General features: G+C 37.2%; 1 protein-coding gene and 1 pseudogene across 6 annotated transcripts in view; one reads left to right on the top strand and one right to left on the bottom strand.

Annotated features, from left to right (window-relative positions):
* RUFY2 (RUN and FYVE domain containing 2) overlaps positions 1–24,678 on the bottom strand; it is a 76,950-nt gene that overhangs the window by 27,881 nt on the left and 24,391 nt on the right. For 3 of the 6 annotated variants that reach the window (XR_011649036.1, XM_004470517.4, XM_058298925.2), the window contains exons 4-8: positions 7,445–7,546; positions 3,077–3,200; positions 2,832–2,893; positions 2,200–2,265; positions 461–530 (exon numbers count right to left, since the gene is read on the bottom strand). Coding sequence is in view for 4 of the 6 variants with exons in the window: in XM_004470517.4 (XP_004470574.1) it covers positions 461–530; positions 2,200–2,265; positions 2,832–2,893; positions 3,077–3,200; positions 7,445–7,546 (424 nt within the window). In the remaining 2 variants the exon portion in view is untranslated. The remainder of the gene's footprint in view (positions 1–460; positions 531–2,199; positions 2,266–2,831; positions 2,894–3,076; positions 3,201–7,444; positions 7,547–24,678) is intronic. The other 3 variants (XR_011649037.1, XM_058298926.2, XM_058298927.1) reach the window with 2 other exon arrangements.
* LOC101428398 (aspartyl/asparaginyl beta-hydroxylase pseudogene) lies at positions 16,469–20,172 on the top strand (annotated as a pseudogene).

Here is a 24,678-nt window from a genome sequence, read left to right on the forward strand (position 1 = left end):
TAGGGTTCATAGCACTAATAACAGATTTCTTCCTCCAGCCTAACTAATTTTGAAAACAGGAAGCAAGAGAGCTGAGATAAATTTCTAGTTCTCCCTCAAATGAGCTCTGTGACCACTAGATAGTCACATTCACAATGCAGAAAACTAGAGCAAGTGGGATGAGTATTATACATGGGAGGGTGGAGAAAGGGTGGACATGATTTGTGGTGATGCTAGTAAAGAAAAGTGATCTGACTAGTAAAACAAGAGGGACAATCTCAAAGATTCAACCAACTGAGAATTTGCCTTAGTAAAGGTGGTTTCTCAATAACTTATAGTCACCAATTGCAACTATATTACAGCATTCCAACATGATGACAATGATATACGTGTGTGCATATATGCATTCATACTTAAAATGAAAAAGGATGACAAATACTTGGTCCATGAAAGATAATTATCCATTACTGGTTGACAATACCTCTTCAATCAGCTTAGTATTTGACTTTTCTAATGAATCAACTCTTGAATGGAGGCTGCTGACTGTACTGCTGAAATTAATAAAGAAAAACTCATTCAAAACCACACAAACTCACAAAAGAAAAAAAGAAAAAAAAAAGGTGTTATCCCGGTCTCATCGTGCTGACCAAAATGCATCAACTGTCTAAACTTTTGTGAGAGAGGTTTCATTTAGGTGGATAACTTTTGGCGAGAACAGTAAAGGCAAAAGAACCAATATTTCTAGTAAAATTCTATTTAGTGCTATTCATTAGTTCTTTATGTCCTCTTAGGGTCCTTCTGACATGTAACTTACAATATCTGGGAATGGAAACTGCACATAAAAGTTATGAAATATCGATAAAAAATACTACTAAAAACCCAATGATCGACACTTTTACTTATTAAATTTAATTAATGAAAACAGTTCATCTCTAACTATGTAGCAAATGATACTCACTGTCTGCATGGTCCAGCACAGTAGCCACGGACCACATACACTGAGCACTTGAAATGTGCTTTTTTTAAAAGATTTATTTATTATTTTTCTCCCATTTCCCCTCCCACACTGTCTGCTCTCTGTGTCCATTCGTTGTGTGTGTTATTCTGTGTCTGCTTGGATTCTTGTCAGTGGCACCGGGAATCTGTGTCTCTTTTTGTTGCATCATCTTGCTGCGTCAGCTCTCCTGTGTGTGGCACCATTCCTGGGCAGTTTGCACTTTTTTCACATGGGGCAGCTCTCCTTACGGGGCACACTCCTTGCGCGTGGGGATCCCCTACATGGGGGACACACCTGTGTGGCATGGCACTTCTTGTGCGCATCAGCACTGCACATGGGCCAGCTCACCACACAGGTCAGGAGGCCCTGGGTTTGAACCCTGGACCTCCCATGTTGTAGGTGGATACTCTATCAGTTGAGCCAAATCCATTTCCCTTGAAATGTGCTTTAAGTATAAAATGAACAGTGGATTTTGAAGACTTGGGACAATAACAACAACAACAAAAAATATCTCACTAATAAGTTTTATATTGATTACATGTTGAAATAATATTTCAGATAGATTAGCTTAATTAAAATATACTATTAAAATTAATTTCACCTGTTTCTTGTTTACCTTTTACATGTGGCCACTAGAAAAACTTTAACTATCTAAGCAGTTCCCAACATATTTGGCCAAACTTGCATTATATTATTTCACATAGAGATCTCAGAAAATCTTCTCAGAGTATTCACTCTGATGGAGACAACAATCTGGAACACTGTAGGGGAAAAATTCCACCATGGAAGATAGTCACATTTACACATGAAGCCCTGTGAAGTATGAAAATGAATTTATTTTTAAAGGAGGTACTGGTGATTGAACCCAGGACCTCACAAATGGGAAGGAGGCACTCAACCACTGAGCTTCACCCTTTCCTCCAAAATTGATTTTTAAAACCATCAAAATACTACATATTTCCACCTTATTTAGCCTTTTTTCCTCAAAGGTATAAGTTTAAAATTCTATTTAAATTCTATGAAAATTATATTTAAAAATCTGACTCTCATTTTCAGGAAAAAAATGAATTATCTCCAATAATTTTCTGCACTCTTAATCTCCATTCTCTATCTCTTCACTCTCTTCTCAAGGACTCTTAGAAGAAAAGGAGTAGGGTTAAGCTGATCTGAAGGAAAACAAAACGACAATATTAATAAATTTGCTAAGTATCCATAATACTTACTTCAGCTGTCTATTTAACTCTTCAACATAATTCTTCTGATCCAAGATGGCAGCAATCTGAACATTCCTAGAAAGGAAAATAAAGTAGCTTTGTGCTAGTCTGGAAAGGTATAGAGGGCACAAAAAATTTCTGCATCATCTAAAAATTTTGTAAAACCATAATATTGATATATTTTTTGTACCCTAAAAAACAACAATCTTTATAAACCTATAGCAGAAGCTGAATGACTATAACCGTTGCTGAACCGCTGCTGAAACTAGACTTTATTAATACCATTAATATATCATACATTTAAAAACAATTAGATCTTGAAAGAAATCAACATTTATTTGTAAGCCTGTGACTAACAAGCTCTCAAGCTCTCATACTTTTTATCACAAAACACAAGTGACTGTTACAAGGAGTCTCAGGAACTACAGGTGTGATTGAAAGCCCTGCCTAACACTAAAGTATTCTACTAAATGATCTTCCCTAATTTGCTTTGTAAAGCTTTAATGGAAGTGAAAATGAAACAAAGCAGGAGCAACAAGAAAAAAAGATATCAATAGCATTGTAAATAGATGGACCTCATATGGGTTTGTAAAGAGCAACATAAATAACACAGTATGTGAAATGACTTGTAAAAACCATACCTTTCTTTATTTCCAATATCCTCTTCATTCTTTAAATACATGGAAAAATCAATCACTCCAACCTGAATTATTTAAAAGACAGAAACAGTAGTTTAACAGAAGTACCTTTACAATGCACTGAATAGTACTCTTAATTTTTCTTTAGTATTTAACAGCACTGTTTACAACATAGAGCGATCCTGGGTCAAAGAGGAAAAGTACAAACTGAAAATATTTTGCATTGGGTACTAATGACTTTCACTTACTTGTGAGTCTAAATCCTCTCCCTTAACACAAAGATTAGCATCGATCACATTCAGGCCAACCAGCAGCCCAACAATTACAGCTCCTTCTTCTTCCATCATTAGGGCATTATACTCATAGAACTCACTGTGAAAATTAAAATAAAAACTTTCAATCACAAATTTCAAAAGTAAAATTTTAATCATGGATATTACTAGAAGGAAAGCTAAAAAAATTTAACATGGGACTGTAGAGCACAGTGAAATCTCATTGAAATATGGATATGGGTAGTACTGCATATATAAGACTGTTTCTTTGAAACTGAACAAATGTACATTAATGTTACGAGATGTTAATAACAGGCAAAAATACAACCAAAGCAAAATCTGGACAACAGTGTATAGTAATATATTAATAATCTTTCATTAGGACAAAAAAAAAGGAAATATACTAGGTGAAAGAAACTAGACAAAAGGTACTATAAAAATACAAATCAGAAAAACAGAAACAGAATAGCAGCTATATAAAGCAGGAGAAGCACAGGGAGACTGAGAAGTGATTATAAAGAGGTAGTGATTTTATCTGTTATTATTATTATTGGAATAATGAAAATCCTCTAATAATGACTGAAGTGATGAATGCATAACTGTAATTATATCAAATACCATTGGTTGTACATTTTTGATAGATCATATGTTTTATTAATAGGTATCAATAAAATTGATTCTAATAAAGCTAAATTTTAAAATCTCGGCACATTTTTTAGACATGTTATCATTCTAGGTTTTGTATTTTAAAATTAGCCTTTATGCAAAAGAGTAACTTTAATTTTTTTATTTTAGGAGTCTATATTTTACACTGTTAAAAAGAAAGGGACTGAAGGAAATAAAAGAGGAAAAGAAAATTTGAAAGAGTGAAAAGGAGAAGCAAAGAGAAAACATAAGAAAAAGCTGTACTGCTTAGGCCTGGAGTGTTTCTGACTCTCAGGGGGACACAGTGACTGTTGCTGGTCTGATTGTGACACCTTTTCTTGAGTTGAATTTTCAATCAAAGGGCTTGAGATTAGGTAGGGAAGTGAACAAATGAAGCATTTCAAAGCTCATGTGCAAGTCAATGCATTTGATATGTGCACTGCAAATGTTCTTAAATAGATAATTATCAATTAAAAACATTTATGGATACTCATGTTCTGAAAATATTCATGCAAGTGACTTGTGAAAGAAACTGGATAGTCTAAAAAACTAACACTTGTCAATTTATATTCAAAGAACTGTTTATCAATATCTCATATTTTCCTCAAGAATCACATGAGCATTATAATCATTAAACTTCAGATACCATTAAGAAAGTGAAGGTGTTTAAGAATTGTCAGTTTCCCTTGAATAAAAGGGGGAAATGGTAAAGACAAATGAGTTTATATGGCTAAGAGACTTGAAAGTGACTTAATTAAGATATTATATCTCAGCAGGATCTCAGGGGCAGCCAAAGTAGATTCAACCCCAGGTAGTAGTGCTCCTAAGGTCTACGGAGACACCCAGGTCCTACGGTCATGGCAGATGGCACTGGAGTTTAGTGCCTTGCCAGTGGAGTTGGACGCAGATGTAACTTCTCTACACATGCCTCTTCTGTCACTTTTATCGAAACTGTGGTTGACGCTGGGGTTGGTGTATGCCTAGGAGACTTGAATCTCTGGACTGTCCATGTGCCAGGTGGGCCCTGCAGCCTCAGCAGAGTTGCAACACCTACTCTCCAGTTTGTTGGACTTACCCAGGTCAGCTAACAAGGAGGTAAGGATGGTCAACCACCACACCAAGGAACCAAGAGAGTCTATAACTGCAAGCAGGAGAATCCCATCCATCAGCCATGTGGGATCTAAGCCCCCTCTCAATTTAGACGTGGAATGGGCACTGCCATCCCAGGGTCCTCAGGATGGAGGAATAAAATGTGGATTAGAGTGGACTTACTGGTATTCTACTACAGAATTATTATGACTCTAGCAATGGAAGAAATTGTATCATTGATGTGGAGACAGTGGCCACTGGAGTTGCTGAAGGCAGGGAAAAGGAAAAAGAGGTGTGATATGGGGGCATTTTTGGGACTTGGAGTTGTCCTGAAGGATACTGCAGAGACAGATGCCTCAGCAGAGTTGCAACATATATCCTGCCATAAACCACTGAATGAACTGGGAGAGAGTGAAAACTACAACATAAACTATAATCCATGCTGTGTGTAGCAGTGCTCAAAAATGTATTCATCAAATGCAAAGAGTGTATCACACTAATCAAAGAAGTTGTTGGTGTGGGAGGAGTGGGGGTATGGGTTATGGGGAGTGGGGTATATGGGAACCTCTTATATTTTTTAATGTAGCATTTTGTGTGATCTATGTAGCTTTAAAATAAAAAAAGATAATAAAAAAAACAAAAAAAAAAAAGGAAATGGATAAATTCTGCTGCATAGAATATCACACAACCATGAAAAAGAATAAATTACATGTTATAAACTAGGGGAAAAAAAAGAACTGTCAGTCTCATTTAACAAATGGGAAAACCAAGATGTAAAAACCAGAGTCACAGGTGGAGTAAAAAACAGGACCAAATTCACCAGCCCATCAAAGAGACCAAGGATGAAAGGCGGGTCTATACAAGCCCATTTCCTCTGAGGAATGGCTGCCTTGCTCTAAAATTCTGCCTCAAACATTTGGCCTTCCATTTAAATTGAAGACTTAAACAGTGCCCACAGTACAGATGAAGTAACAGTTTGGATATTTAAGCCCTTTAAAAAAGAGACCTGGGGGAAGCAGATGTGGCTCAAGCAATTGAGCTCCCACCAACCACATGGGAGGTCCCGGGTTCAGTTCCCGTGCCTCCTAGAGAAGACAAGCAAGATAGTGAGCTGGTGCAACAGACTGAAGTGGTGAGCTGACACAACAAGATAATGCAACAAGGAGACACAAAGTGGAAACACAATGAGATAAACAACAAAGCAGGGAGCAAAGGTGGCTCAAGCAATTGAGTGCCACTCTCCCACATGGGAGGTCCCAGGTTCAGTTCCCAGTGTCTCCTAAAGAGAAGACAAGCAAACACAGCACACAACAAATGGACACAGAGCAGAAAGTAAGGACAAACAATGGAGGGGAGCAGGGAATAAATAAAGTAAATAAATCTTTTGAAAAAAATAGAAAGACCTGGAAAATTAAAGCCCAAAGTTCCAAGATAAATTTTTTTATCCATAGAATTGTAATTCAGAAAATAAAAATTAATTTAAAAATATGAACTATATAAACTTACTCCTTAATGGCTGCTGAAAAACATGTGGGAAGCGGACTTGGCCCAGTGGTTAGGGCATCCGTCTAACACATAGGAGGTCCGTGGTTCAAACCCCGGGCCTCCTTGACCCGTGTGGACCTGGCCCATGCACAGTGCTGATGCACGCAAGGAGTGCTGTGCCATGCAGCGGTGTCTCCCGCGTAGGGGAGCCCCACGTGCAAGGAGTGCACCCCGTAAGGAGAGCTGCCCAGCATGAAAGAAAGTGCAGCCTGCCCAGGAATGGCACCGCACACACGGAGAGCTGACACAAGATGACGCAACAAAAAGAAACACAGATTCCTGTGCCGCTGACAGCAACAGAAGCGGACAAAGAAGAACACGCAGCAAATAGACACAGAAAACAGACAACTGGGGTGGGGGGTGGAGGGGAGAGAAATAAATAAATAAATCTTTAAAAAAAAATAAATTATAAATAGACAATAAATTATGTATATGTATTATATCATATAAAAAAAACAACAACTTATGGTTGTTGTTTTTTAGGCCAGATCTGGATCCATGTTAGGTCCCCTCTGTGTTTTACTTTATCACTCTGTTCCTCCTTTTATTTTAGGCCATGATATTGTATTTTATATATCCTTTTGTGCTACACTTTCAATTCTTTTTGAAAGACAGCATAGACTTGAAATAAAAAAAGGAAAATTACTATGACTTGTAATTTTTTGTTGCTGTCTGGTCATCATTTTATCTTGATGGGTTTGTTCAGTTGACTGAACTCTTCTCCATCTAGTGTCGGAGTTTATTTAGGTGCTGTTTGTCTGTGTGTTAAGTCTTCTCTTTGACACTTTTGTTCTTCCTGTTCTATTTACTTGTTGTTGTCTAAGTTCCCTTGAAGGAAAATATTAGGGCCAGGGAAAGCAAAAGAGGTAAGAAAAGAAGTACAGTAGTGGTACTGATAGTAAATGTTAGCAGAAAAACAATGTGGGACAAGTGGGGGTGGGGTGGGCTGTGGGGTATATGAGAACCTCATACTTTTTACTGTAACATTTTTTGTGATATATGTATCCTAAAAAAAAAGACAATAAAAAATGTAAAAAAAAATTACTATGACTTAACAGTACTAACCTCAAGAGATCCCTCTGAATAATTAAGCAACGCAAGTAATCAGCCATTTTTTTTTGCATGAGGGCCAGTCGAAGCCATGCTCGTGCACGACCCAGGGGAGTCCTAAGAAGAAAAATCAGCTGGTCAGAAGAACAGCCCCATCCTCAAAGCTTATGGGTTATATATTCAACCTTTGTGAAAGTAAACATTAATAAAGAAAAAAGGCACTAAAAGTTGTCACAAAAGACAAAGAAGGACAGTATATATTAACAAAAGGGCCAATCCACCAAGAAGAAATAAGAACCATAAATACTTATGGATCTAACAGTACCTCAAAATATATGAGGCAAACGCTAGCAAAACTGATGGGAGAAATACACACTTCAACAGTAATAGTTGGAGACTTCAACGCATCACTATCATGAATGAATATCGCGTCTAAATAGAAGGTGAATAAGGAAACAGAGGACTTGAATATGATGAATGAACTAGACTTAACAGACATACACAGAACAACACAACCCAAAACAGCAGGATACACATTCTTTTCAAAAACACAGGGACCATGCTCTAGGAGAGACCACATGTTAGGTGACAAAACAAGTCTCAGTAAATTTTAAAAGAATGAATTTATACAAAGGATCTTCTCTGATCATAATAGAATAAAGCTGCAAATCAGTAAGAGGCAGAGAACTGGAAAATCCACAAATAACATATTCTTACACCATCAAAAGGTCAAAGAAAAAAATAACAAGGGAAATCAGTAAATATCAGTAAAATATCAGTAAAAATGAAAACAAGATCACAATATATAAAAAATTAAGGGATGCAGCAAAAGCAGGTAGGCAAAAAGTAGTCTAGGGAGGTTATGTTAGTTGGAGGACAGCTGAGGATAATATAGGGAATGAATAACAGTGATTTTGAACATAGATGAGGATTGTGGTTAATAATATAAATACAGGAATGTTCTATAAAGAATTAAGAATATGGTGACACATGATAAAGTATAACTAATCATATTTATAATTTACAGTTAATAATATTGTAATATTTTTGTAACAAAATACTATATTAATGCTAGAGGCAAAAAAAGAACATGTGATTTGCTTTTTTAAGATATGAATATGATTAAGCATTCTTTTCTCTTCATTCTCTTCATTAACAAGGAGATCTTGATTATGTCATTTAAAAAAACTAGGAGAGGCAGCAAAGGCAGTATTTAGAGGGAAGTTTATAGCCTTCAAAACTTACATTAAAAAACAAGAGCTAAAATCATATACCTGAAGAAAAAGAACAACAAACTGTACCCAAAGACAATAGGAGGAAATAAAAAGTTAGAGTAGAAAAAAATTAGATAGAGAATTTTAAAATGATAGGATTACAAAATAAGAAGTTAGTTTTTTGAAAAGATAAACAAAGCTTTAGTTAGAATGACATAGGAAAAGTAGAGGATACAAATAATTAAAATCAGAAATCAAAGGTGGGACATGACTACTGATCCACAGTCATAAAAAGAACTATAAAAACATAGTATGAATAATTGTACACCAATGAATTAGATAACCTACTGGAAATGAAAAAGTTCCTTGTGTTAAGCAATGGTTTCTTAGACTTCATACCCAAAGCACAAGCACCAAAATAAAAATAGATATATGAGACTGCATCAAAATTAAATACTTTTGTGTCTCAAAGGCCTTATCATGGGGAGTGAGTAGCTCAGTGGCTGACTGTCTGTTTCGCAAGCACGAGGTCCCGGGTTCAATCCCCGGTACCTCTTAAAAAAAAAAAAAGGACTTATTATGAAAATAAAATGACAACTTACACAATGGGAGAGGATATTTTGAAGCCACATATCTGATAAAGACTAAATATCCAAAATATATAGAGAAATCCTACACTTTAACAACAAAACAACAAACAACTCAATTTAAAAATGGATGGACAAAAGACTTGAATAGACATTTCTCCAAAGAGATAAATAAGGACAAAAAAGATGTGAAAGAAGCTCAACATCATTACCTATTAGGGCAATGGAAATCAAAACTACAATGATGGGGAAGCGGACTTGGCCCAATGGATAGGGTGTCCGCCTACCACATGGGAGGTCCGTGGTTCAAACCCCAGGCCTCCTTGACCCGTGTGGAGCTGGCCCATGTGCAGTGCTGATGCCTGCAGGGAGTGGGTGCCACGCAGGGGTGTCCCCGGCATAGGGGAGCCCCACGCACAAGGAGCACGCCCCATAAGGAGAGCTGCCCAGCACGAAAGAAAGTGCAGCCTGCCCAGAAATGGCGCTGCACACATGGAGAGCTGATGCAACAAGATGACACAAGGGGAGACACAGATTCCCGGTGCCGCTGATAAGGATAGAAGTGGTCACAGAGGAACGTACTGCGAGCAGACAATTCGGGGGGGGGGGGGGGGGGCGGGGAATAAATAAAAAATAGATCTTAAAAAAAATAATAATATTTTTTAAAAACTACAGTGACGGAGGACTGTGGGAGGATGACAAGAGTAGGGAGGTCCAGGAATCCGTCCAGCCACCAAAACAATTATTAAAGAGGCCATACTCATCTTAAACAACTATTTTGAAACCCCGGAGGCCTAAGAAACACTGTAAAGCATCAAGGGGAGAGCAAGAGAAAGAGCCTGTTAAATTACAGTAAATAAAAATAAATTATGTGTGGCAGCTACCATGGCTCATCCCCTACTCTCACTGCATGCCACCTTGGAGGTCAGCTCTTAGCTAGCTGCAGCTGACAGAAAGGGATATAAAAATTCTCTGACTGAAGAATGGTGTGGGTATGGCTGATCACTGATCAAGCTTTTAATTGGCAAATTCAGATCACTAGGGCAGCTATTGTTTCAACCTACCCTGGACAAGAGCAGTGACAGCCATATTTCAACCCACTCTGGACAAGGGCAGTGTCACTGGGGACTTAAAGATGCTGTGCTATCTCAGATCTCTGAGGACAATTAGCTTAAGAGCTGCATTTGCTGAGCAAGCCAGCAATGGCTTTGGGGAACCACTGAAGAAGTTCTTGGTACCCTTCTTCCTACCCTCCCCAGGACACTCCAAATCTGGTCTGGGCCCCTCGATGGGTTCATTGTTTTGGTTGGGAAAGACAAACTTGGGAAAGTCCTCTACATTGTGCCCTCCTCCCAGAATTTTCCCTCCAGGCAAAAGCACCTTGAAACAATAAAAAGAGTATAAAAAAAAAAAACTACAGAGGCAGACAGTCTGGGACAAAGGCCTGCTGGCTTCAAACATTCAGAAGAAAGAAGTCTGTCTCCTGAGAAACAGAGGGGACAACCAACTTGTGAAAACAGGGAAACTCCAAAACAACTAACAAGCAATAGCCCAGGATAAGACAGAGGTTCAGAAACACAAGGAAAACCATGTACCCTGCTTTCACTTTGAGTAGACCTTCCTGATAAGAAGGCTCTGTTTTATCAACAGGTAATTACAAGATCAAGAAACAGACATCTCAGGAAATAAATCCCAGAGCTAATATTTAAAATACTAAAATGTACAGTGTGCAAAAAAAAGTACATGGCAGAGAGGAAATGATGACTTATCCACAGAAAAAGGACAAAAATCCAGAAAACATCAATGAAGAAGACAAGAAAGTGGGCACACCAACTGTCTTTAAAAAATGATCTTAAAAATGCACAAGGAGATTAAGGAAAATACAGAGAAAGAACTAAAGGATATCAGGAAACCTAAAGGATATGCATACGAACAAAGATTGAATTTTTAAAAAGGAACCAAACAGAACTACTGGAGTTGAAGACAACAATACATGAAATGCAAAATGCCCAGGAGGGTTTCAAGAACATACAGGAGCTGGTAGAAGAATGAATCAGTGAGCTTGAAGACAAGACACTTGAAATGAGTCAGGCTGAGAAGCAGAAAAAGAAATATTAAAATGAAAATAGCCTAAGACACCTCTGTGACAACATCAAGGACATCAATATATGCATTATGGGAGTCCTAGAAGGAGAAGAAAGGGGTAGAAGGAATATTCAAAGAAATAATGACAGAGAACTTCCCAATCTTAGCAAAAGAGATGAATATGCACATGCATATTCCAAAGAACAAAAAACAGGATGAACGTGAAGAAAAATACACCCCATCATATATTGGTCACACTATGGAATACAAAGGACAAGGGAGGAGTTCAGAAAGGTGCAAGAGAAAAGCAACATGCTAAGTAAAAGGGAATGCCAAGTGATTAAATGATGATTTTTCATCAGAAACCATTGATGTAAGAAGGGAGTGGGGGGAGATATGGTGCAAGCATTTGAGCGCTCACCTCCCACACCTCCTGGGTTCGGTTCCTGGTACCTCCTAAAGAAGACAAACAAACAACGAGACCCCCAAAAACCCGAAAAACAAACAAACAATAACAAAAAAAAAAAAAAACAATGAGAAGACAATGAGCAAAAACAAAGAGCAAACAGATGAGGGCACCATCTCAGGGAGGAGAAAACAGCCAAAAAAAAAAAAAAAAGGATGAAGGGAGTGGGTTGAAATATTTAAACTGCTGAAAGAAAACAATTGCCAACCAAGAATTTTATATCTGGCACAATTTTATTTCAGGAATGAAGGCGAGATTAAGACATTCCCAGATAAACAAAAGCTGAGGGAGTTCATCATTACTAGACCCACCCTACACACAACGCTAAAGGAAGTTCTTCAGCCTGAAAGGGAAGACACTAGACAATGGTCTGAAGTGACATAAAGAAATAATGTTAAAGGTAACCACTTGGGTAATTAAAAATGCCAGAATTATTATAGTGTATTGATTGGTATGTAACTTCACTTTTTACTTCCTACAAGTGATAAAATGCAAATGCATAAAAAGTAATAATAAGTCTATGTTTGTGAGCATACAATGTACAAAGCTATAATAGGTAACAAACACAAAAAATGGCGAAGGGAAAGAGGGGTATAGGAAAAGTATATGTACATACAACTGAAGTTAAGTTGGTATCAAATCAAATATAAAAACAATAAAGAAATAAAAAGAAAAAACAAAAGAAAAAATAAACAAAAAACAAATCAACCAAAAAAAAAAGAAAAAGAACAAATCAAATATAATTGTTATATATTAACTTTAACTCCATGGTAACCACAAAGAGAAGAGACAGAAAATATATTCAGATAGAAATGTGAAGCACTCAGTAAGATACAACACACAAAAAAAAAACAAATATAAAAATAGGTATTAACAGAAGTGAAGGACAGAAAAAAAAGGCATTATAAGACTTACAAAGGGTAAAAAACAAAATGGCAGAAGAAAGTCCTGTGTTATCAGTAGAAACTTTAAATGTAAATTGATTAAACTCTCCAGTCAAAGGAAGAGATTGGCAGAATAGATAAAAAAGCATGATCCAATATCACTATCAGTAAAAAGCAAGCAAAAGCATGGAAATGATAATCAAGGTTAGAATGGAAATAAATGTAATAGAAAAAAAATAGAGAAAATCAACCAACCAGACATTACTTGAAAATATTAATAAATTTAACAAGACTTTTAAACTAGACTGACAAGGAAAAAGAGGGGATACAAATAACAAAAATTAGAAATGAAAAGGTGGACACTAGTACCAAACCCAGTGAAATAAAAAGGACTATAAGTGGCTATTATGGAAAACTGTATTCCAATAAATTAGATAACCTAGATGAAAATGTATAAATTCTTGGAAATACACGAACTACCTATATTTACTCAAGAAGAAAGAGAAGGTGAATTGCTCAGGATACTAAAGTAATGGGACTCTGAACAGTGGCAGGATGGAAAGCACCATAAATAACAGTATACAGGATAGGAAAGGCCTATAAAGTTGTGTTCAGAATAACAAGGCTCTGCCATGCATCTCAGGATTTTTATTTTCTTTGTCTTTTCACAACTGCCCTTCTAGCACTGTCTAACCTATTAAGCAACTTCTGCCTATGGTTTCCTTGATAGGAATCATATCACATAAAATCTCTAACTTTTCAGTGTTTTTCGAAGTATCAAGTTTTAATACATACTTTCTTAAGAGTCAGATTGCTAATTTTTTGTAAGGTATTCAATTATCCTCATTTGCAAACTGAGCAATATAAAACCAAATCGGTCATGGAAATTAGTTCTTTCCTTTGGCACTCCCTCCCCATACCTCCACAATAAAGGTTTAAGTTGAACTTAAAAAAAAAAAGAAGAAATAGAAGATCTTGACAAACCAATTACTAGTAAAAAAAAAAAAAAAAAACTGAACCAATATCAAAGACCTCCCAAAAAAGAAAAGCTCAGGACCAGATGGCTTCATAAGGAAATTCTATCAAACACTGCAAGAAGACTTACCTCCAGTTCTGATCAAACTGTTCCTAACAACTGAAGAGGAGGGAATACTCACTAATCCATTCTATGAGGCCAAAATCACCCTCATACCAAAGCCAGATAAAGATACCACAAGAAATGAAAATGAGAGCCAGTGAGTATACACTTTGAATGGACTGTACATAGCATGGGACTGTATAACAGTGAATCCTGGGGTGGAAGATGGACTGTGGTTAACAGAAAAAATATAAGAATATTTTCTTATGAACAGTAACAAATATATAATACTAATACAAGGTGTTAATAATTGGGTGGGTTGGAAGAAAAATACACCAAAGGTAAGATACTGGCTATAGTTAGTAGTAATATTTTGACAATGTTCTTTCACAGTTTGTAACAAATGTTTTACAACAATGCAAGGTGTTGTGATGGGGTGATGTATGGGAACCCCATATGATGATGTGTATTTGTTTTGTAAGTTCACAATTTTACTATCCACTTACTGTTTATGTATGTTCATGTATGAATATATCTCAATAAAATTTTCAAATGAAAAAAACACAAGAAAATGACAGACCAAAATCTATTATGGATATATATTTGAAAATTCTAAATAAAATACTAGCAAATGGAATCCAACAATATATTAAAATAATTACACACCATGATCAACTGGGATTTATCCCTGATATGCAAGGTTGGTTCAACATAAGAAAACCAACGTAATACATAACATAATAGAATGTATGGAAAAAACCACCATTATCTCAATTTATGCAGAAAGTCCATCTGACAACCTCCAGAATCCCTTCACGATAAAAACACTTAGAACACTAGGAATAGAAGAAAACATCCTCAACATGATAAAGGGCATGCATGTAAAGCACTCAGTTAACACCCTACTTAATGGTGAAAGACTGAAAGCTTTCCCTCCAAGTTCAGGAATAAGACAAGAATGCCCATGGTCTTCACTATTACTCAACACTGTACTGTAAGTTCTTGCCAGAACAATTAAGCAAGAAAAAGATACAAATTGCATCCAAATTATAAAGGAAAAAGTAAAACTTTCCCTATTTGCAGATTACATGATCCTATCTATATAAGAAATCCTGGAAAATCCATAGCAAATCTCCTAGAGCTAATAAATTAATTCAACGAAGTTGTGGGTAGAAGATGAACAACTAAAAATTAGTACTTGTATCACTGATATAAAGGCAGTGGCCACCAGAGGTTATGAGTGAAGACAGAGGAAGGAATAGGTGTAACATGGAGGCATTTTCAGGACACTGGAATTGTCCTGCATGGCATTGCAATGATGTATACAGGCCATCATACATTTTGCCAAAACCTATAAAATCATGCGGGGTAGAGTGTAACCATAATGCAAACTATATCTCATGGTTATTAACAATGCTTCAATATGTGTTCATCAATTGTAACAAATGTACCACACTAATAAAAGAGGTTGTTAGTGTGGGAAAGTGAAAGAAGCGGCTGGGAAGCGTTGGAGGCTCTTCGGGACCAGGCTGTTTCAGGATTTTTGCAGGACAAGAGGTATCTGGACATCGATTTGGTGGGAAGGTAACAGAGAAAATATGTCTATAAAATATACACGGAGGTCCCGGCTGCGCGCGGAAAGCTCCCTCCTTGGGTGGGCGGAGCTGCGGCATTTTTTTTTTTTTTTTTGGAGGCTCTGCAGTACTGGGGAATTCTTAAGCCCTGAGAGGTCTATTGGGGGGTTAATAGGACAGGAGGTCAAGCAGACCAATTTGGGGAGACAAACGGGAGTTTTATTGCGAAGCGGGGGGAATTTTTGATTGCGGACACAAACAATTGCGCTTCCGCCTAGAGCCCCGCCCCCCCCCCCCCCAAATCCAGCTGCCGATCTACAGTGGACTTAAATCGATAGCAATAAAGAGATGCCACCAGGGTCTGGCAGGGTGGGAGATGTTTGGAAGCTGATTAGGGGAATATTTTGTGAAGCATGGGAATTTCAGGTTTGGATTCTGTTATTAGCGTTTCCAGCTGGAGCCCCACCCCCGGGCCTGGCTATTGATCTGCGTCATTAAATTAGCTGCAGTCTAGAGGCACCCCCAGCTGGCTGTTCCAGGGGATCACAGAGTGGGAGGGGTCCTGAAGTCAATTGGTGATACATCCAAAGAATAGACGCCAGTGAGTGAGTGAATTGTGGGGTACAGAACACAGGATAGAGCTTGCGGATGTGACCTCACCCATAGGACTTGCATCCAGCTGTGGGGATCCCTGAAGGCTGTGATGCACTGCGGTGCTCCCAGGCTCCCTGTTAACCGGACTTGAGGTTGCCAGGTCTGAGTCCTCTAAACCCTGGTGGCCCACACCCCAGAGACTCACACCTCTTGAGTCTTCAATATCTCAGACTTTCCATCCCTGAATCCATCACGCCCTGAGTTCCATCTGAGGTCCTTGAATGTCCTAGCCCTCAATGTTTGCGTTTTTTCTTTTTTGTTTTGTTATTTTTATTCTATTTTATTTTTTATTTTCTTTTTTTACTGTTCTGATTCCTAACATTGCATTATCCCCTAGTCTTTTCTCCCAGCATATCCCCCAAAGTCTTTTTTTTTCAGTTATTTAGGGTTTTTTTTTTCTATTGGTATTGTGGCTGTAGTGGTTGGTGTATATCTTTTTTCTCTTTTCCCTATCTGTTCCCCGTCCTGTACCCACCCCCTTTTTCTTTCTTCCTTTCTTCTTTTTTTTTTTTTTTCCTCTCTCTCTTCTCCCTCATCTTCTTCTTATTTTATTTTATCTTTACTATACAATAGGTGCTGCAGGGAACACCTCACATTTGCTGGGTTTCCTCATCCTCCACTGCCTCATTTCTGTGTGAATAGATTTTGGCTATCTACACTATCCCCTTTCCCCTACATCTTGATAGCCTCCATCATCTACTGTCTCTCCTATATTCCACCTCCCTTTCTTTGATCCACAAAGTGTCTAACTCTTAATTTCTAATACCTTTGCTTTGTTTTCTGTCTGTTATCCACTCTTGAAACTATTGCCTTTCTTTTCTCTTTCCCTCTCTCACGAAAACAATAGCTTTTTAATTCATACCATATTCCTCCCATATTCAGTCGACTACCTCATTATAGGTACTCTACCTACTGCTATAACTCTACGCAATTTACATGAATCTAACCTCCATCCTCCCAGATCTCATATTGTTGCTTTGTTAACATATATCACCAATACTACTTTACACTTTTTCCTTGCTTACACAATTGCCTTTCCCCGGCACTAATACTTTCCTTTAAAGTGAACTCAACCAGCAATAAGAAATTAGAATAAGAAGAACAAAGTGACAAAGAGAAGATATAAAACTTACACAAAAACAACAGCTAATTAATCTCCAAGACTAGACAAAGAAGCTAAGGAACTGATTAAACTCGTCAAGATAAAATGATGACCAAATAGCAACAAAAATCTGCAAACCAAACCAGTAATCAGGAAAACATGGCTGAATCCAATGAACAAACTGAAAATCAGGAAGGGGAGCAGAACTTCACACAAGTAATGAAAGATCTCAGAACATTTATCACCGACAAATTTAATGAAGTAAAGGAAGAGGTTAACAACATGAAGATAACACTTGGAGGGGAAATTGCAGACATACGCAAAAAGATAACAGATATGATGGGAATGAACACCACAGTTCAAGAAATCAAAAATACACTTGCAGCAAATATCAGCAGACTAGAAGAGGCAGAGCAGAGAATTAGTTATGTGGAAGACAGTACATCGGAAACCAAACAGATAATAGAATTGGTTGATAAAAAGATAGAAAAAATCCAGCTAGGACTTAGGGACCTGAATGATAATGCAAAACGCTCAAACATACGTATTATAGGCATTCCAGAAGAAGAAGAGAAGGGAAAGGGGTCAGAAGGAGTGCTGCAGGAAATAATGGCTGAAAACTTCCCAAATCTACTGAAAGAGACAGATGTACATATCCAAGAAGCACAGCACACCCCACTGGTCATAAACCCCAACAGGCCCACCCCAAGACATATACTTGTCAAATTGTCCAACGCTCAAGACAAAGAGAAAATTCTAAAAGCAGCAAGAGAAAAGAAAAACATCACATACAAGGGAAGCTCCATAAGATTAAGTGCTGATTTCTCATCTGAAACCATGGAGGCAAGAAGGCAGTGGTATGAAATAGTCAAGGTACTAAAGGGAAAAAATTTCCAACCAAGAATACTCTATCCAGCTAAACTAGCATTCAAAAATGATGGAGAGTTCAAAATATTCGCAGATAAACAGAAACTGAAAGAGTATGCCAACAAGAAACCTCCCATTCAAGAAATTCTAAAGGGAGTTCTGCAGGAGAAAGGAAAAAACAGGACAGGCAGAGTTGGAGGAGAGTGTAAGAGCAACAAAAAAGACAAAAGCAGAAGGGGGAAAAATGCAAACAAAATATGACAAACACAAATCCAATCAAAATATGGCTAACACAAATAATTCCTTGAAAGTAATAACACTGACTGTCAACGGATTAAACTCACCTATCAAAAGATTCAGACTGGGACATTAGATAAGGAAATATGACCCATCTATATGCTGTCTACAAGAGACACATCTTAGACCCAGAGACTCATGGAGGTTGAAAGTGAATGGCTGGAAAACAATCATACAAGCAAACAATAACCAAAAAAAGGCAGGAGTAGCGATATTAATATTAGACAAAATAGACTTTAAATGCGAAACAATTGTGAGAGACAAAGAAGGATACTACATTTTAGTGAAAGGGACAATCTGTCAAGAAGATTGAACAATCATAAATATTTATGCTCTTAACAAGGGCGCCTCTAAATACGTGAGGCAAACGCTGGAAAAACTAAGTGAAAAAATAGATGCATCTACAATTATAGTGGGGGATTTTAATACACCACTATCAATTCTTGACAGAACATCTCAAAAGAGAATCACTAAAGAAACAAAACATTTGAACAGTATATTAGAGGAGCTGGATCTAATAGACATATATAGATCATTACACCCAAACACAGCAGGATATACATTTTTCTCAAGCGCACATGGATCATTCTCCAAGATAGACCATATGCTAGGCCACAAAGAAAGGCTTAATGAATTCAGAAAGATTGAAATCATACAAAACAATATCTCTGACCACAGTGGAGTGAAGCTGGAAATTTGCAAGGGACAGAGACCCAGATTTCACACCACGATTTGGAAATTAAACAGCACACTCTTAGAAAAACAGTGGGTCAAAGAGGAAATCTCAAAAGAAATCAATGACTATCTTGAAACAAATGATAATGATAACACAACATACCAAAATTCATGGGATGCAGCAAAAGCAGTACTGAGAGGGAAATTTATAGCCATAAATTCATGTATCAAAAAAGAAGAAAGTCGCAGGTTGGGCTCCGGCGAGGGGTGTGCGTGCGCGCGCAGCCAGCGCTTGGTGAGAGTCCTCGCTGTCGCTCAGGAGGTGCCCTGCGCCAGCACTGCGGTAGGAGCGCGGCCCGGCCCACTGCAGCGCACCCGAGGCGCCCCACACCCACACCAGCTCCAGCGGAGCCCGCCATGGCCCGGCGCAAGAATGCCAAGGGCGGTGGCAGCGCCCATAGCAGTGGCAGCGGCTCGGGCAGCGGCAGCATGAGCAGCAGCGGCAGCAGCAGCCCCGGGGCCCAGCGGGAGACAAAACATGGAGGACACAAGAATGGGAGAAAAGGAGGGCTCTCCGGAAGTTCATTTTTCACGTGGTTTATGGTGATTGCATTGTTGGGAGTCTGGACATCAGTAGCTGTTGTTTGGTTTGAGCTTGTTGATTACAAGGAAGTTCTAGGAAAACTAGGAATCTATGATGCTGATGGCGATGGGGATTTTGATGTGGATGATGATACCAAAGTTTTATTAGGCCTTAAAGAAAGAGCTGCTTCAGAGCCCACAGTACGCGGCGAAGAGGCGGAGCTGCCAGCGGAGGAGGAGCTGGAGCTTCCCGCACATGCAGCTTCGCAGGACTATAATCAGGATATAAAAGAGATATTGTATGAAGAGGAAAATCCAGATTCCAGTGAACCAGAAGTAGATGGTGAACAACTACACCAGGATGCAGATGATGTAACATACCAAGACTATGATGAATCAGTATATGAACCTTCAGAAAATGAAAGGATAGAAATTTCAGATAATGTTGTAGAAGACTCAAACTTAATTTTAGAAGAAGTAAATATCCCCCCTGCAGAAGAACAACAAGAAGTACCACCAGATACTTAAAGCTTCAAAAAGCTTCAAAAAGACTGTCCTTACTACCACAAAGGACCATCCTAAACCTATGCTCCAAAAGATAGCTGTGATAGATCCTGTGAAGTAATTCCTGAGCAGATCAAGATCTTCGGGAATGAACACTAAAGATGTTTTGAATGACTCGTAGTCCACTGTCATTTTAGTGTATATATATATATATATATGTTTTTTTTTTTACCACCCCCACCCCACCTCTCCCCCCCCCAGTATATTTTTTTAAGAAACAAAAATTACATGTGATTTTACATTCCTGCATGTCCTTTTAGGATAGCATTAATTACATCTAGTCTATTTCTTTATCATTATTTTTCTTTTTGTGATGGATTTTTTATCTGCATTTATCTATGTTTTTCAGGCAGCAGTTAATAATTATATTGATGTAGCAACAATTGTCTTGGCAGGGTTTTAATATATATTATTAGTAATTAACATGAACTGTGTTGAACTGATTTGTGTAAACTGTGTTAAACACGATTTAGAAGCCATTTAGAGCATTTTGCATTAGCATTCTTAACACTAATAGACATCAACGTTAGCTGTGAAGGTTTGAGTTGTATATATCTGCACTGATATCTCACCAAAACTTCTGCATTAGTCTTGAATATTCAGGTTAAAACTCAAATTTTGAGATTTTTGAAGCTTTTAGCTGGGTAATTAGAAAAAAATTAATAGTTTGATAGAAATTTTAAGTTATCATGGCTAACTTATTTTTCAGAATGAGAGACGAGAACTAAAATCCCTCATTAGTACATAGAGGATAAAGAATGGCCTGATGGATAGAACAGAAACATTTCTTGTCTCCTCGGGTTGACCATGTCATTGCTATTTTCCATTTGGTGTTCATTTAAATTTTGGAAAATCTCTATAAATTTCTGGTGCATAATTTAAAGATTGTTTTGCCTTTGGCCGATTAAGTAATACTCTCTAGCTAATTTTAGAGACTGCCATGCTCTTACTAGGTAAAGTCACGCTCCAGTCAAGTGGATTTAGGATGTCTGAAAGGCACTTCCAGAGCCAGCTGCTCCCTGCTGCTATTTCACAGCATATGAGCCTTTTCCTCTTTACACTGAAGGCTTTCTCCTCTTCCTTTTTTAATATGTGGTTTATTTTTGACTCAGAAATAGTTGCTGTGATGGAAATACTCATTGTTAAAAAAAGAATACAATATAATTTTGAAAGAGCCATGAGTTTAAAAAGCCATAAGAAGTGGTTTCATTTATGTGTCAGGGACAGCTCTTGATAAGGTGACTTTTTTTCTTGCATGTAGGATTAAAATCAAAGAGATTTTATATTTTTATCATTGCAGATCTGAGTTACCATGTAGTGAGTTCTGCATGCTGACTCAATGTGTAGTAGAACCCCAAATAATAAGTTGGTGGAAAAGCAATAATTTTCTAAAGCTGTGGTATGGGTGACACAGAGTTGATACTCAAATTTGAATAAGTTCTTAATTCATATTATGAATTATAGGATGCTACTTTTTATAAAGCCATATTTTTTAAGGCAACTTAGGGGTGAAATACAATAAATCAGTAAAATAAGTTTTACTGAATTTATGTATATAATCACCTCTAGAACTCTGGAAATTGAGGATTTGTTATCCTGTGGTCAACTTCAACTACTTTTCAATTCGAAATAGCTTAATTAATGAGCCTTGTATTTACAAATATGTGCCAAGCTGTGCAACATCAGTGGATTTTCAAAAAGTAACTTAAATGTCTTCTGCTTAATGTTATTTGAGTGCAATAAAGTGCAGAAGAATTCTAAAAAAAAAAAAAAATTAAAAAAAAAAAGAAGAAAGAGCAAAAATTGAAGAACTGCACATTTGAAGGAATTAGAAAAACAACAACAAAGTAACCCAACAGGAAGAAGAAGGAAGGAAATAACAAAGATAAGAGCAGAACTAAATGAAATAGAAAATAAGAAAAGATAAACAAGACCAAGAGCTGGTTTTTTGAGAAGATCAACAAAATTGACAAACCTTTAGTGAGACTAACAAAGAAAAAAAGAGAGAAGATGCAAATACACAAAATAAGAAATGAGAAAGGCGATATCACCACTGACCCCACAGAAATAAAGACTATCATAAGAGGATACTTTGAAAAACTATATTCCAACAAAAATGACAATTCAGAGGAAATGGACAAATTCCTAGAAACACATAAGCAGCCCATATTGATGAAAGAAGAAATTGATGATCTTAACAAACCAATCACAAGCAGAGAGATAGAATCAGTCATTAAAAACCTCCCAACTAAAAAGAGTCCAGGGCCAGATGGCTTCACAGGTGAATTCTACAAAACATTCCGGAAAGAACTAACACCAATCCTGCTGAAACTATTCCAAAAAATCGAAACAGAAGGAACATTGCTGAACTCCTTCTATGATGCCAACATTACCCTCGTACCAAAGCCAAACAAAGACACCACAAGAAAGTAAAATTACAGACCAATTTCTCTAATGAACCTAGACGCAAAAATACTTAACAAAATACTTGCTAATCGTATTCAACAACACATTAAACGAATTATACACCACAACCAAGTGGGATTTATTCCAGGTATGCAAGGATGGTTCAACATAAGAAAATCAATCAATGTAATACACCATATAAACAGATTGAAGGAAAAAAATCACATGATTATATCTATAGATGCAGAAAAAGCATTTGACAAAATACAGCACCCTTTCTTGATAAAAACACTCCAAAAGATCAGAATACAAGGAAATTTTTTGAACATGATAAAGAGTATATATGATAAACCTACAGCCAACATTGTTTACAATGGAGAAATCCTAAAATCCTTCCCTCTAAACTCAGGAACAAGACAAGGATGCCCATTGTCTCCCCTTCTATTTAACATTGTCTTAGAAGTTCTTGCTTGAGCACTGAGGCAAGAACCAGATATAAAAGGCATTCAAATTGGAAAGGAAGAAGTCAAAATTTCATTATTTGCAGATGACATGATCCTATACATAGAAAACCCTAAGAGATCTACAACAAAGCGTCTAGGACTCATAAATGAGTTTAGTAAAGTCGCAGGTTATAAGATCAATGCGCAAAAATCAGTAGCATTTCTGTACACTAATAATGAGCAAGATCAGGAGGAAATCAAGAAACAAACACCATTCACAATACTAAATTAAAAAATCAAATACTTAGGAATAAATTTAACTAAAGAGGTAAAAAACTTATACACTGAGAACTATACAAGACTGTTCAAGGAAATCAAAGAAGACCTAAATAAATGGAAGAATATTCCTTGTTCATGGATAGGAAGACTGAATATTATTAAGATGTCTATCCTACCAAAACTGATCTACACATTCAATGCAATCCCAATAAAAATCAACACAGCCTTCTTTAAGGAACTAGAAAAACTAACTATGAAATTTATTTGGAAAGGAAAGAGGCCCTGAATAGCCAAAGACATATTGAAAAAGAAAAACGAAATTGGAGGAATCACACTTTCTGACTTCAAAACATACTACAAAGCTACAGTAGTGAAAACAGCATGGTATTGGCATAAGGAGAGACACATAGACCAATGGAATCAAATTGAAAGTTCTGATATAGAACCTCATATATATAGACATATAATATTCAATAAAGCCACCAAACCCTCTCAACTGGGAGAGATTGGCCTATTCAACAAATGGTGCCTGGAGAACTGGACAGCCATATGTAAAAGAATGAAAGAGGATTACCATCTCACACCTTATACAAAGATCAACTCAAGATGGATCAAAGACCTAAATATAAGAGCCAAGACCATAAAGATCTTGGAAAGCAGTGTAGGGAAACATCTACAGGACCTTGTAATAGGAAATGGCTTCATGAATATCACACCAAAAGCACGAGCAGCAAAAGAACAAATAGATAAATGGGACTTCCTCAAAATTAAAGCCTTCTGCACCTCAAAGGAGTTTGTCAAGAAAGTAAAAAGGGAACCCACACAATGGGAGAAAATATTTGGCAACCATATATCTGATAAGAGACTTATAACTTGCATATATAAAGAACTCATATATCTGGAAAATAAAAAGATAAACAACCCATTTAAAAACGGGAAAAAGATTTAAACAGACACTTCTCCAAAGAAGAAAAACAAATGGCTAAAAAGCACATGAAAAAATGCTCCAAATCTCTAGCTATCAGGGAAATGCAAATCAAAACTACAATGAGATACCATCTTATTCCCATAAGATTGGCAGCTATGAAAAAATCAGAAGAATACAAATGCTGGAGAGGATGTGAAGAAAGGGGAACACTCATCCACTGCTGGTGGGAATGCAGAAGGATCCAACCATTCTGGAGGACAGTTTGGCGGTTCCTCAAAAAACTAACCATAGATTTGCCATATGACCCAGCAATACCACTGCTGGGTATATACCCAGCAGAACTGAAAACAAGGACACAAACAGATATATGTACACCAATGTTCATAGCAGCATTGTTCACTATCGCCAAAAGTTGGAATCAACCCAAATGCCCATCAACAGATGAGTGGATCAATAAAATGTGGTATATACACACAATGGACTACTACTTGGCTGTAAGAACAAATACACTACAAACACACGTGATAACATGGATGAATCTTGAGAACCTTACGTTGAGTGAAG

Source organism: Dasypus novemcinctus, chromosome 6, assembly GCF_030445035.2.
Source record: "Dasypus novemcinctus isolate mDasNov1 chromosome 6, mDasNov1.1.hap2, whole genome shotgun sequence".
Classification (NCBI taxonomy): domain Eukaryota; kingdom Metazoa; phylum Chordata; class Mammalia; order Cingulata; family Dasypodidae; genus Dasypus; species Dasypus novemcinctus.